The sequence below is a fragment of the Diceros bicornis genome, chromosome 6 (assembly GCF_020826845.1).
Source record: "Diceros bicornis minor isolate mBicDic1 chromosome 6, mDicBic1.mat.cur, whole genome shotgun sequence".
Classification (NCBI taxonomy): Eukaryota; Metazoa; Chordata; class Mammalia; order Perissodactyla; family Rhinocerotidae; genus Diceros; species Diceros bicornis.
The window spans coordinates 37098696-37113195 of record NC_080745.1 but is presented as its reverse complement, the minus strand read 5'-3'; the positions used below and the strand labels follow the sequence as shown (position 1 = coordinate 37113195).

The following is a 14500-nucleotide window of genomic DNA, read 5'->3' as shown; positions in this document are numbered from 1 at the left end:
GAGGAGTGTGTGTTTTAAATGTGGCTTTAGTTGACCGGATTATAGATAATTTATTTCTTTCTGTTAATATATGGTTTCTAAAATTTCTACAATGAAAGTGTATTGCTTTTGTAATAACAATTTTTTCTTTTAATCTTAAAAAGATAACAGCATTGAGATTTGCTTAAATGGTTTACAATTTGAATTCAATATCATGTTTTTTATCTGGTCCCTGGTTTGAAAACTGCTATTGTAAGTGGTTTTGGAACTACTTTCTTTAAACACACCAATAATAAAGTTTACAAGTAGATATATTGTCTTTGTTCTATATATACATTGACTAGTACACTAAGTTTTCAATAGATTTTAAGTGATAAGGTCATGCTAACCAGTATATATGTTAAAGAAATTTTCAAGCTTACGGGAACTTTTCCTTGTATTAGTGACCTAAAAAATGTTTTTTAGAGCCATAGAACAACTTTTTTAACTTTATTTTTGGAAATAATTTGCTTTCCTCATTGTGTAATTTCTGTTAGGGCTGGTTTGTAGGCTTGTGTTAATCTTTGTAATTAATATTGTCTGTGTCTGTTAATATGATTTAGATTATTAAATAACTCTTTTGTAATATCTTAGTCAAATGGAAATATATTTTGATTTAGGTAGTAGCTGTATTTCTAAAGTGAGTTTTATTTGTGAATTAATCATTTTTAAATGTATCATGGGAAATGTATTAAGTAAGCTTACTGTTTAAAGGGATACTTCTAAAATTAAAAGAATTTCTCACTAATTTATCTTGAAGTTAATGTATACAGTTTTTGCAAGTACTAGCTAAAGTCAATGTGTTAGCTCATGTAGTAAAACTAAAAACAGTAAATGAGTAAAAGCTTCTAAATACCTAGTCAAATATGAACTATATTAGTTAGAACTTTGATTTCATTTTGACAGACCCTAACACGAGAACAGAAAGAAGGGGCCTTCTCCAATTTTCCTATTTCTGAAGAGACTATAAAGCTTCTGAAAGGTACTATGAATTTTAATGGATATGCAGTTGAAAATCTACAATTAGATTTTATAAAAACTCTTGTGCCTTTTCTGACCAAAAGGAGAATATAGAAAACGTAGAGAAATCACTTTTCTTTAGTTGAAGTTATTTATGCATCATCCTTTTTGGTATTCTGACCTATTTTAACTTTAAAGAATATTTGTGTTTGTCAAAAGTTGAGACCAGTTTTTTTTTAATAATTCCTCTTTGGGGTAGGAATAACTGTAAATGTTACTATAGTGGTGGTGTATCTTTAGGCAGACGTTGAGGAATCAGGATTGTCATTTTCAAATAAATATATTTTTTCCTAATGCTAGTCTTAAATAAGTATTTAAATGAAATCTTGTTTTACAGGTCGAGGGGTAACATATCTCTTTCCTATTCAAGTTAAGACCTTTGGTCCTGTGTATGAAGGAAAAGATTTAATTGCTCAAGCACGGACAGGAACAGGAAAGACATTCTCTTTTGCCATTCCCTTGATTGAAAGACTCCAAAGAAATCAAGAGATGATTAAAAAAAGCCGCTCACCAAAGGTAACAATTATAGGGAGTAAAAGGTTTAAACATTACTTTAATGGAGAGAGAAAGAAAGAGTATACTGGTCTTAAGTTCAAATTCTCCCAAGATAGAAAAGTTAGCCCTGTGGCATAAAGTAAAAATTTGGGTCCTAAAGCAAAAATTTGTTAATTTTTAACATAAAGAAATCTCAAGTAAAGCTAAAGTGAAGTAGTTATTGCATATGCATGTAATGTGTATGGATCCATAGATGTCTTTATAACTGTATATTATGAAGCCAGCATATCCAATTTTAGGAGTATTTACAATTAGTATATTTAGTGGCTTTTTTCTTCTCCTTTTTTGGTCCTGACTTTTGGTTTTAAACAATGAATTTGCTAAATAGATACTCATTAATTTGGCTGTTTAGTAAATAATCAGTATCATTTATTTCATTGGTTGACTTTAAGAAGACTATTACGGAAGTGATATTGCTAGTCCCTATGTTATTGGGGTACTGGAGCTCTGTCTTAATTTATCAGCAGTAAAGAACAGAGAGGACTTAGTGAAATTTTAGCCTAAAATTTGACCTTTTTAGAACCTGTGTTCACTTTAAGGTTCATAAAGTGAAGAAAAAAAATAAGCATCAAAATTTGAACAGATAGATGACTAAAAGTAATTTGTTCTTTGAGACTCCTAAATGGTATTACAGTATGAAAGTAAAGTTACATACATCATGCATTGCTTAATGACGGGGACACATTCTGAGAAACTCGTCATTAGGCGATTTTGTTGTGCGAACGTCATGGAGTGTATTTGCACAAACCTAGGTGGTATAGCCTACTACACACCTAGGCTGTTTGGTACTAATCTTATGGGACCACTGTCAGATATGTGGTCATCGTTGACCAAAATGTCGTTATGCAGCGCACAACTGTATGAATATATTTATTTATTTATTTATTTATTTTTTGTGAGGAAGATCAGCCCTGTGCTAACATCTGCCAATCCTCCTCTTTTTTTGCTGAGGAAGACTGGCCCTGGGCTAACATCTGTGCCCATCTTCCTCCACTTTATATGGGACGCCGCCACGGCATGGCTTGCCAAGCAGTGCGTCGTTGCACGCCAGGGATCTGAACCGGCGCACCCCGGGCCGCCACAGCAGAGTGCGCGCACTTAACTGCTTGTGCCACTGGGCTGGCCCCGAATATATTTAAATCATAGTGGCCTTGGATTAGGTTGACCAACAGGACAAATCTTTTTTATAGAGTTCTGTTTCTTAAGTGAAATTAGGAAAGACCGCAAGTAATAGAAATAGGACATAGTCCCAACTCTGCCTTAAAGAAGTTTTTATGTTAGAAGGACATTACTGGAGATTCTGGCTCCACCACTTCTAGCTATTTGATCTTGGGCAAGACTCTTAACTTCTCTAAGACTCATGTTCCTCATCTGTAAAATTGGAATAATAATGCCACCTCATAGGGTTTTTGTGAGGATCGAATTAGATAACTCATGTAAAGCACTAGTGCCTGGCACATGGTGAACATTCATTCATTCATTTAACCATTATTTTGAGCATCTTTTCTGTTCCAGGCACTGTTTGAAGTGCAAAGAATACAGTTAACTCAAACTGATATAAATCCCTGCCTTTATGGAGCTTACATTTTAGTGGGTGAGACAGAAAATAAGCAAATAAGTAAAATATAATTGTTTTATATGGTATAAGTACTAAGGAGAAACAGTTAAGCAGGGGTGGGAGGATATGAAAAGGGTTAGGAACCTCATTGAGAAAGTGAGATTTGAAAAGAGACCAGAAGAAAGTAAGGGAAGATTTAATAAATACAAGCCATTGTTCTTGTTATTTGTGCTGTTTTTAAATACTATGACATTAATGTTGAGATTCCTAGTTTTATTTTATTTTATTTATTGTTTTTTTGAGGAAGATTGGCCCTGAGCTAACATCTGTTGCCAATCTTCCTCCTTTTTTTCCTTTTTTCTCCCCAAAGCCCCAGTAGATAGTTGTATGTCATAGTTGTACGTTCTTCTAGTTGCTGTATGTGGGATGCCGCCTCAGCATGGCTTGGTGAGCAGTGTGTATTTCCGCGCCCAGGATCTGAACCGGTGAACCCCGGGCCGCCGAAGCGGAACGTGCAAACTTAACCAGTATGGCACCAGGCCGGCCCCGAGATTCCTAGTTTTAAATACGTCTAAAAAAAGATCTTCTCAGTTTGAATATTCTATAGAAAAGTATCTTTTTGTTTTTTTAAACCTCTTGCTCAGGTACTTGTTTTGGCTCCTACAAGGGAACTGGCAAACCAAGTAGCCAAAGACTTCAAAGATATAACTAGGAAACTCAGCGTGGCGTGTTTTTATGGTGGAACATCATATCAAAGCCAAAGTGAGTAAATATGTGTGTTAGTAGTGCAAAGATCTATTTGCTACTTAAATATAAAGAAATAGTGTGATAATATATATTTTATTTTTACGAGTTACTGGTATTTCTCTCCTCTCATAGTTAATCATATTCGAAATGGTATTGACATCTTGGTTGGGACCCCTGGTCGTATCAAAGATCATCTACAGAGCGGCCGATTAGATCTTTCTAAACTGCGCCATGTTGTCCTTGATGAAGTGGATCAAATGTTAGATTTAGGCTTTGCTGAACAAGTTGAAGATATTATCCACGAATCCTACAAAACTGGTATATCCTAATTCAAAATAAGCACATTAGCAGTTATTCTTTTCTTGTAAAGCTTATGAATTTTTTATTTCATAATTTTTATTACATTGTCCCCAGTGTTCTAACAAAATTAAAGTTATTTGGTATCTGTTCTCTTCTTGAAAAAGAAAGTACAGTAGCATAGTTTCAGTATGTTCTTAGCTTTCTATGCTTTCTTCCATGTATTACATTTTTAAAGTCAGTAGTTAGATTTACTAACTCATTTTACTGATTTCTTTGCTCATTGTTCCTTCTTAAATTCTCACCTTCCTTCTGGGTTTAGTTTTCTTCATATTTTTCCCCCAGTTTTGAAAGTTGAAAATTTTAATAATTGCATTGAAGTTTGTATGTCCAAAATTCACTCCAAGTTTTAAATTTTTCATTATTTCTTTGAAGTCTGGGGGGATTTTTGAGAGCTGACTACACCATGGGATATTAAGAAAGCGTTTGAATTCTTTTTGTTTATTTAAGATTCTGAAGACAATCCTCAGACTTTACTTTTTTCTGCAACTTGCCCACAGTGGGTATACAAAGTTGCAAAAAAATACATGAAATCCAGATATGAACAGGTTGACCTTGTTGGAAAAATGACTCAAAAGGCTGCAACTACTGTGGAAGTAAGTAGCTTTCCAGCATGATAGATTTTAGCTTTTAGTTGGTATTTTGAAATTTGTTGAAGCTAAACTTATGTTTTAGTTACCAGTTCAGGCCAAATCTCTCCTTTTTGCCCTTAGTCAATAAGATACCTATTAATTTCTAGTCTGAGACTGAGGAGCAGAATAGAATAAATAGGGGGGGAAAGTATGTCAACAGGCAAGTCCTAACGGGAGATATACAAGCAGCCATAGAGACAGAATTAAAGTATGTAGAATGTGGCAAAGGAGACGACTCATACCATTTCAAAAAGAATAGTGCTGGGATAATTTGTTAAAGCTTAGGTGAAAAAAAGTTAGATCCTCATCTCATACCCTGTACCAAAAATATTCCCAAAAGATTTTTAAAAATTAAGCCATAAAATAAGTTGAAGCAGATGTAGAAGAACAGTCATTTGATTTCAGGAAAGGGAAGGCTTTTCTAAACATAAAGTCCTGAAGAAGATACACCATAAAGGAAAAGGTTGATAATTTTGACTCCATGAAAATTTAATAGTATTTAAAAAAAAAAAAAGATTAAAGGTAATATTTGCATTATTTAAAGTCACCTCTGTATATGTCGCTTTTCCATTTAATAGATGTACATATATGTATATGTAGATAAAAAATAAGTTAAATGAACAATAGTATAATTTGTAAATACAATGTAATGGTTGAAAAGAATGAATTTGAGTGATAAAAACCAAATTACAAAATGATATGTACAAAATCATACTATTTTTTAAAAAAATACACAAATAATGCTAAATGAATTCTTAAGGTATTTACTTAAATGTACAAAGATGGATTGGAAGGATAAACATCAAACTAATGTAATGATTACTTCTGGGAAAGAGGACTATTGTAGTACAGGATGGTCAAAGCAAGCTTTGTATCTTTTGTAATGGCTGAAAGTTTTACAATAAGAACACAAAATGTACCAGTGAAAGAAAATTTATTAAGGACATTTTCAAACATGTACAAGAATTGAATAGTAAAGGGATCTGATGTACCCATCACCAGGCTTGAACAATGATCTTTTCTATACCCCCTTTCTATACATTCTTCATCCCTATATTTGAAGCAATCCAGTCATCGTTTCATCTTTCATGTAATTGTGTATATTTTTAAAAGGATATGGGCTCTTAAAAAAACAAACAAAAAACCTCAAAGTTACTATCACAGTAGGAAAAAGCAGTAATTCTTTAATATTAAATATCTATTGTCCACATTGCCCAGTTGTCTAATAGTTTGTTTGAATCTGGATCCAAATAAGATCCTTACATTGCTGCTGGTTATTTATATATGTCTTAAATCTTTTATAGTCTACAGGTTCCTCTGTCCTTTTTTTCCTTGCAATTTTTTCTTGAAAAGAATCATCATTTGTCCTGCAAGTTTCCCACTGTCTCAGTTTTGCTATTGGCAACCCTGTGGTGTTACTTAACACGTTCCTCTGCCTTCATTTTCTTTTCTTTTTTTTTTTGTGAGGAAGATCAGCCTTGAGCTAACATCTGCCAATCCTCCTCTTTTTGCTGAGGAAGACTGGCCCTGGGCCAACATCCATGCCCATCTTCCTCTACTTTATATGGAAAGCCGCCACAGCATGGCTCGACAAGCAGTGCGTCAGTGCTCGCCTGGGTTCCAAACCGGTGAACCCCGGGCCACTGCAGTGGAGCGCGTGCACTTAACCGCTTGCGCCACCAGGCCGGCCCCTGCCTTCATTTTCTTGTGAGTTGATGGTTAGATTGTGAGGCTGGTTCAGATTCAAGTTCTTTTTTCTTTTTTCTTCTTTGAGAGTAGGGGAAGAAGCAAAACTGTTGTACGTGGTACAAATGATTCTTAGTTTTCTTCTTTGTGCTTTCCTCTGTTTTCTAGGTGTTCTATAATTACTATGTGTTATGTTTTAAAAACAATTTTATTGCGATATATGTTAAAATGCACAGATTTAAAATGTACATTATGGGGCCTGCCCCGTGGCTTAGCGGTTAAGTGTGTGCGCTCTGCTACTGGTGGCCCGGGTTCGGATCCCGGGCGTGCACCGATGCACCGCTTCTCCGGCCATGCTGAGGCCGCGTCCCACATACAGCAACTAGAAGGATGTGCAACTATGACATACACTTATCTACTGGGGCTTTGGGGACAAAAAAGGAGGAGGATTGGCAATAGATGTTAGCTCAGAGCCGGTCTTCCTCAGCAAAAAGAGGAGGATTAGCATGGATATTAGCTCAGGGCTGATCTTCCTCACACACACACAAAAAAAAGTAAAATAAAATAAAATAAAATGTACATTATGTTTTTTCCCAACATTTTATCATGAAAATTTTCAAACACTGAAAATTTGGAAGAATTTTAGAGTGAACACGCATATACCCACCAGCCAGATTCTGCCATTAATATTTTACTCTGTTTTATCACATATCTACCCATCCCTATATCTATCTTATTTTTTGATTCATTTCAAATTGCAGAAATCAGTATACTTCTCGTAAGTATTTTAGCATGCCTATCTTTAACTGGAGCTCAGTATTTACAATTTTTTTATTGTGGTGAAATTCACATAACAAATTTACCCTTCTGAATTGTACGATTCAGTGTCATTTAGTACATTCATGATATTGTACAACCATTGCTTCTACTTCCAAAACACTTCATCACCCCAAAAGGAAACCCTGTAACACCTAAGCAGTTACTCCGCATTCCCGCCTTCCCCTAGCAACCACCAATCTGCTTTCTGTCTATATGAATTTACCTATTCTGGATAGTTCATATAAATGTAATAATATAACATGTGACTTCCTTTTGTCAGGCTTCTTTCACTTAGCATGATGTTTTTGAGGTTCATCCATATAATATTAACTTTTTTTGTTGTTGTTGAGGAAGATTCGCCCTGAGCTATCATGTGTTGCCAATCTTCCTTTTTTTTCTTTTTGCTTGAGGAAGATTAGCCCTGAGCTGACATCTGTGCCAGTCTTCCTCTATATCATATGTGGGTCACCACCACAGCATGGCTGATGAGTGGTGTAGGTCTGCACCCCGGCTCTGAACCTGAGAAACTGGGCTGCCGAAGTGGAGTGCTCTGAACTTAACCGCTAGGCCACGGGACCAGCTCCAATGTTTATAGTTTTTAAAATAAGATTTACATACAATGAAATGTAAAATTTTAAGTGTACATTTGCTTAGTTTTAATAAATTCATAAATGTGTGACCCACACCACTATCAAAATATAGGATATTACCATCATCCCAGAAAGTTCCCTCATGCCACTGGCTAGTCAGTCCCCATCCAGAGACAACCGCTGTTCTGATTCTTTTTCCACCATAGACTAGTTTTGCCTGTTCCAGAACTTCATGTAAATGGAATTATCTGTGTGTACTCTTTTTCTATAAGGCTTCGTTCACCCAGTATATGTTTTAAGATTCATCCGTATTGTTGCATGTATTAGTAGTTGGTTCCTTTTAATTACTGAATAGTTTTCTCTTGTATAAATATACTACAGTTTGTTTATCCTTTCACCTATTGATGGCCATTGGTATATTGTTTTTTTTTAAATTATTTTATTGAGGTCATATTGGCTTATAACATTGTGTAAATTTCAGGTGTACATTGTTATATTGCAGTTTCTGTGTAGACTGTATCCTGTTCACCACCAATAGTCTCGTTTTTATCTGTCACCATACATATGTGCCCCTTCACCCCCTTTGCCCTCCCCTCACTCTTTTCACCTCTGGTAACCACCAATCTGTTCTCCTTATCTATGTGTTTGTTTGTTTATCTTCCACATAGGAGTGAAATCATACAGTATTTGTCTTTCTCTGTCTGACTTATTTTGCTTAACATAATACCCTCAAGGTCCATCCATGTTTTTGCAAATGGCATGATCTCGTTTTTTTTTTTATGGCTGAGTAGTATTCCATCCTATGTGTATACCGCATCTTCTTTATCATTCATCTGTTGATGGGCACTTGGGTTGCTTCCACGTCTTGGCTATTTTGAATAATGCTCTGATGAACATAGGGCTACATATATCTTTTTGAATTACTGATTTCACATTCTTTGGATAAATACCCAGTAGTGCTATTAATAGCTGGATCATATGGTGTTTCCATTTTTAGTTTTTTGAGAAATCTCCATACTGCTTTCCATAGTGGCTGCGCCAGTTTGCATTTCCACCAGCAGTGTATGAGCATTCTCTTTTCTCTGCATCCTCTCCAATGCTTGCTATTTCTTGTCTTGTTAATTATACCCATTCTGATGGTTGTAAGGTGATATCTTATTGTAGTTTTTTTTTTTTTTTTTTTTTGCTAAGGGAGATTCGCCCTGAGCTAAAATCTGTTGCCAGTCTTCCTCTATTTTTGTATGTGGGTCAGTGCCACAACATGGCCACTGATGAGTGGTGTGTAGGTCAACTCCCGGGAACCGAACCTGGGCCGCCCAAGCAGAGCAAGCTGAACTTAACCACTAGGCCACGGAGGTGCCCCGTCTCATTGTAGTTTTGATTTGCATTTCCGTAATTATTAGGGATGTTGAACATCTTTTCATGTGCCTATTGGCCATCTGTATATCTTCTTTGGAAAAATGTCCACTCATTTCCTCTGCCCATTTTTTGATTGAGTTGTTCATTTTTTTGTGTTGAGTTGTATGAGTTCTTTATATATTTTGGAAATTAACCCCTCATTAGATATATGATTTGCAAATATTTTCTCCCAGTTGATGGGTTGTCTTTTAGTTTTGTTGATGGTTTTCTTTGCTGTGCAGAAGCTTTCTAGTCTGATGTAGTCCCATTTGTTTATTTATTCTTTTGTTTCCCTTGCCTGAGTAGACATGGTATTCGAAAGGATACTGCTAAGACCAATGTCAGAGAGCATACTGCCAATATTTTCTTCGAGGAGTTTTATGGTTTCAAGTGTTAAATTCAAGTCTTTAATCTATTTAAGTTAGTTTTTGTGTATGGTATAAGATAATGGTCTACTTTCATTCTTTTGTGCATGGCTGTCCAATTTTCCCAACACCATTTATTGAAGAGACTTTCCTTTCTCCGTTGTATGTTGCTGGCTCCTTTGTCAAAGATTAGCTGTCCATAGATGTGTGGTCATTTGTATATTGTTTTTAAATGAGGTTGGAGAGAATCGTTGTTTTATTGTTTGCTAGGAAGGCCAGTTCTTGAACAGGTAGAAAAAAATGTACAAGAGAAATCTTTTTGAATAATTTTAATGAAACATATTTGACATTTTCTTTCCTCAAAGCATCTGGCTATCCAGTGCCATTGGTCTCAGAGGCCAGCAGTTATTGGAGATGTCCTTCAAGTCTACAGTGGGTCTGAAGGGAGGGCTATCATTTTCTGTGAGACCAAAAAGAATGTAACTGAAATGGCCATGAACCCACACATAAAACAGGTAAGTCTTTTTCATACTTTCTCTAATTGAGATTATAGGGATGAATCACTGAACAAAAGCTCATTATCCTTTGTGAGCCAGGTTTGATAGTCATTCTTAGATTGAGTCTAGTTCAGAAAGAAGTTATAGCCATAATCTCTTAAGTCAGGATGGAATTATATGCATTTTCATCAAAAGTTTTTTCAAGACTTTGCAAATGTGATCTTCAAAATACAAAGGTTGAAACAAAATAAGTTTCTATGGGTAAGAGTGGGTAATGTTTTAGAAGTGTGTTATAAAATGAATCCAAATATTTATTGAATGAATGGATCAGAATACTAAATCCATGTGTCTTTTTTCTTTTAACTTTCTTTTCTTTTTTTTTTTGTGAGGAGATCAGCCCTGTGCTAACATCTGCCAATCATCCTCTTTTTTTTTTTTTTTTGCCGAGGAAGACTGGCCCTGGGCTAACATCCCTGCCCATCTTCCTCCACTTTTTATGGGATGCCGCCACAGCATGGCTTGCGAAGCAGTGCATCAGTGCGCGCCTGGGATCCAAACCGGCAAACCCTGGGCTGCCGCAGCAGAGCGTGCGCACTTAACTGCTTGCGCCACCCAGCCGCCCCCTCTTTTAACTTTTTATAGTAGAAGATTTCAAACATATACAGAAGGTGACTTGTAATAAACCCCTGTGTTTTCATTCTCCAACTACAATTAATCTGTTTCATCAAAATGCCCATACACTTCCTGCTCCTGAATTATTTTGAAGCAAGCCCTGGATAACATATTAATACGTTCATAAATATTTGGCTATGTGTCTCTAAAAGAAAAGGATTATTTTCAAAAACCCAGAATATTGTTATTACATTTAAAAAATTAATAGTAATTAATATCTTTAAATATCAATTAGTGTTTAGATTCTCTATTGCCTCATAAATGCTTTGTTTTTTCTTTTATAGTTTCTTTTCTTGAATCTGGATCCAAATTACATTGTGCGATTTCATTAAATATCTTTACTTTGTGGATTCCTCCTTCATCTGTTTTTTTATTGTTGTTTAAGAAATCATGTTTCCATAATCTAGAGTATTGCCTTCCTGTGATACCCTTTAACATGTTCCTCTGTCTTCTGTATTTCCTGAAAATTCAGGTGTGTGTGTTTGTTTAGAGTAAAACTTTTATAGGTAGTGTACTTCCATCAAGAGCTATATAATGTGTAGTTCTTTCTCTTTTTGTGATGTTAATGTCCATTGGTAATAACACCATCAGTCCTTATGTCAGTGTCTCTGCAGTCATTTTTGTTTTCTGTGACTTATCTGATAGATTCCTGAGGAAGGGCTCGTGGAAACAGTATTGCCTGTTGATAATAGCTTGTTTGTAACTTTATACCTGAAAATCGTTTTGGCTGAATATAAAATTCTTGGTTCACATTCTCTTTCCTTTAGTATCTTAAATATTTTTCCATTGTTTTTGGAATAAAGCATACTGTAAAAAGTCTGATGTCAGTCTGATATTTTTTTTTTCTTGTGAGTGATTTGGTCTTTTGCCTGAATGCAAAGGACTTTTTAAAAAAAAAAAATCAGTTTTATTAGAATATATTTTGGTGGTGTTCTTGGTCACTTTTTCTGGGTACACAGTATGCACTTTCAATTTATGGTTTCAAATATGTATTTTTTTAATTTCAGCAAAATTTTCTTGAATTATAATTTTTTGATATTTGGTTTGTCTGCTTTGGTTTTTGTCTTGAGGGACTCTTGTTATATATGTGTTGGCTTTTTTCTTCTCTCCTTTGTCACTTTATCTCAAACCCTTTTCATCTTTTTCTTTATTTCAGTTTTCAAAATTTCCCGTTTTTAAGGCACAATCTGTTGTGCTTACTCAATCTTGTATTCTTTCCAGTGTAGTCTTCATTTGCAAAAAGTCTTTATCTTTTATTTCTACTTCTTTCTTGAGTCATTTCACCCCATTGGTTTTTCTCATTCTGATTTTTCTTGTTCTGTCATATATCATTTAAAAATTTTCTTATAGCTCATTCAGAAATACAATGCTGTACTTTTCATCTGTTTTGTCATGCCTTTCTAGAGCTCTTTCATTGTTTGTAGGGATATTATCCTGCTTCTTATTCTGTCCCCCGTCTCCCCCCATTACTTTCTATGGGATTTAACCATGATCTTTTCTGTTGCTTATTTTTAGATGAAGTAAATCTTTCTGAACTTTACATGGAGAGGCATGGATCAGAATAGTTTTCTAGCTTCACTGTTATTTTTGTTAGTGTTTAAGAATACAGTCTGTAAATTATATGTCAATAAAGCTTTTAAAAAAAGGTCTCCTGCTTTCTGAGCTCTGGCTGTCTTTTTCCCTCACTTTTATCTGGATCTTCTCTTTCCTTTGCTTCTGTCATCTCTGGCATCCTCAGTTTGGATTCTAGGTCCAACAGTTTGTTGTCAGCGTGGGGCTTTGTCCTGGCAAGGGAGCATTGGCTTGTTAATTTTGAAAGTTCATGTAGGGCTCAGGCTTCTCCAGCCTCTTTCAGACCTTACCTGTGGCTCCTCACAATCACCCTTGAATGTGCAGAAACTCCCCCCCGTTTCAGTTGCTGTTCTCAAATTGGCCCATTATGCTTTCCAGGGAGTATCTGCTCTTAGGACTAGAAAAATCCCCCCTATACATACAGGTCTTGTCCCTACCTGTTCATGTTTTAGAAATCATGAAAATGCCTTATCACTTAGTTTTGTCATTTAATTTTGTTATCCTAGTTGCTCTGTTTGTTTTTACGTGAGAACTGGAGATTCAAAAACTATGCTGTCACCATCTTCCCCAGTGTCGTTTTAACTAATTGTGTAGCTTTAGCTTTGTACCCAGTATAAACAATTGGAGGCTAAATAGTGAAAGAGTGTTGGAGGGCAGTTGATTTACCTCTCCTGTCATTGCTTTGGAACACTCAGCAGCAGCTGTCTTGCAGAAGCTATTGTTTTATTTTGTAGGGAGGAGTTGCCTTGCTGCGAAGGCTGGGTGAGAATTCTCTTAGTGGATGAAATCAGTTTCTATGGTTGGGAGTCATGTAATTTCTCCTCTGCTGGTGACTGCTATTTAGGTAAAAAGCAGTAGTAGCGTATCGTTATGGGCGATAGGGGATTTTATGGACTAACCAGGGAACTTTAATGGTTAGTTTATTTTTATTTTTATTTATTTATTTATTTATTTTTAAACTTTATTTATTTATTTTTCCCCCCAAAGCCCCAGTAGATAGTTGTATGTCATAGCTGCACATCCTTCTAGTTGCTGTATGTGGGACTCGGCCTCAGCATGGCCAGAGAAGCGGTGCGTCGGTGCGCACCTGGGATCCGAACCCAGGCCGCCAGTAGCGGAGTGCGCACTTAACTGCTAAGCCACGGCCCAGCCCTATTTTTATTTTTAAATTTTGATTTAATTGAATTTTTTCCTTAAGGTAGGTTTTATCAGAAAAATGCCTTCTTAATTCTAAACAATTACACACACACACACACACACACAAACTTTTGGAAAATAATTTATTCATAAGTTGGCGACCTGGACACTGTCACTGGTATCATGAATGTATTATGTCCTTCTTAGGACTAATTATCAAGTAAAAAATCTGTGCTGTGTCAAATTTTTAAAAAATGAATTTGAAAAATTCACTATGAAATACTGTCCAACGTATTTAAAGTATGTTTGTTTATAACTTAAAAAATATATATATTATAATGTTTCCTTTCTTGAAACATTTCTCTTAACTTGGGTTCCATGATATCACACAGGTTTTCTTCCTTTTCCTCTGGCTAACCTTTCCTGGTTTTGTTGAGGTCTTTTTGTATTCTTACTTGTACTTTAAATATTGGCATTTCTCACAGTTCTAATCTCTGTACTTATTTCTTCTCATTCAACATATTCTTCCTGAGCATAGTGATTAATAGCACAGATTTTGGAGTCAGACAGATCAGAGTTTAAATCCCAGTTGTCTTACTTACTAGCTATGTAACCTTAAGCAAGTCACTTCATATTTTAGTGCCCATGTTTCCTTTTTAAAAAGTAGTATTGAGGGGCCGGCCTGGTGGTGCAAGCGGTTAAGTGTGCGTGCTCCACTGCGGTGGCCCGGGGTTCGCCGGTTTGGATCCCAGGTGCACACCATCGCACTGCTTGGCAAGCCATGCTGTGGCGGCATCCCATATAAAGTGGAGGAAGAGGGGCATGGAGGTTAGCCCAGGACCAGTCTTCTTTAGCAAAAAAAGAGGAGGATTGGCAG

At 35.8% G+C, this 14500-nt stretch overlaps 1 protein-coding gene across 4 annotated transcripts in view; it reads left to right on the top strand.

Annotated features, from left to right (window-relative positions):
• The window catches only part of DDX50 (DExD-box helicase 50), a 41934-nt gene that overhangs the window by 6014 nt on the left and 21420 nt on the right, over window positions 1-14500 (top strand). For all 4 annotated transcript variants that reach the window (XM_058543306.1, XM_058543305.1, XM_058543307.1 and 1 more), the window contains 6 exons: window positions 925-1000; window positions 1376-1554; window positions 3796-3913; window positions 4031-4216; window positions 4706-4851; window positions 10111-10260. In XM_058543306.1, coding sequence (XP_058399289.1) covers window positions 925-1000; window positions 1376-1554; window positions 3796-3913; window positions 4031-4216; window positions 4706-4851; window positions 10111-10260 — 855 coding nt within the window. The remainder of the gene's footprint in view (window positions 1-924; window positions 1001-1375; window positions 1555-3795; window positions 3914-4030; window positions 4217-4705; window positions 4852-10110; window positions 10261-14500) is intronic.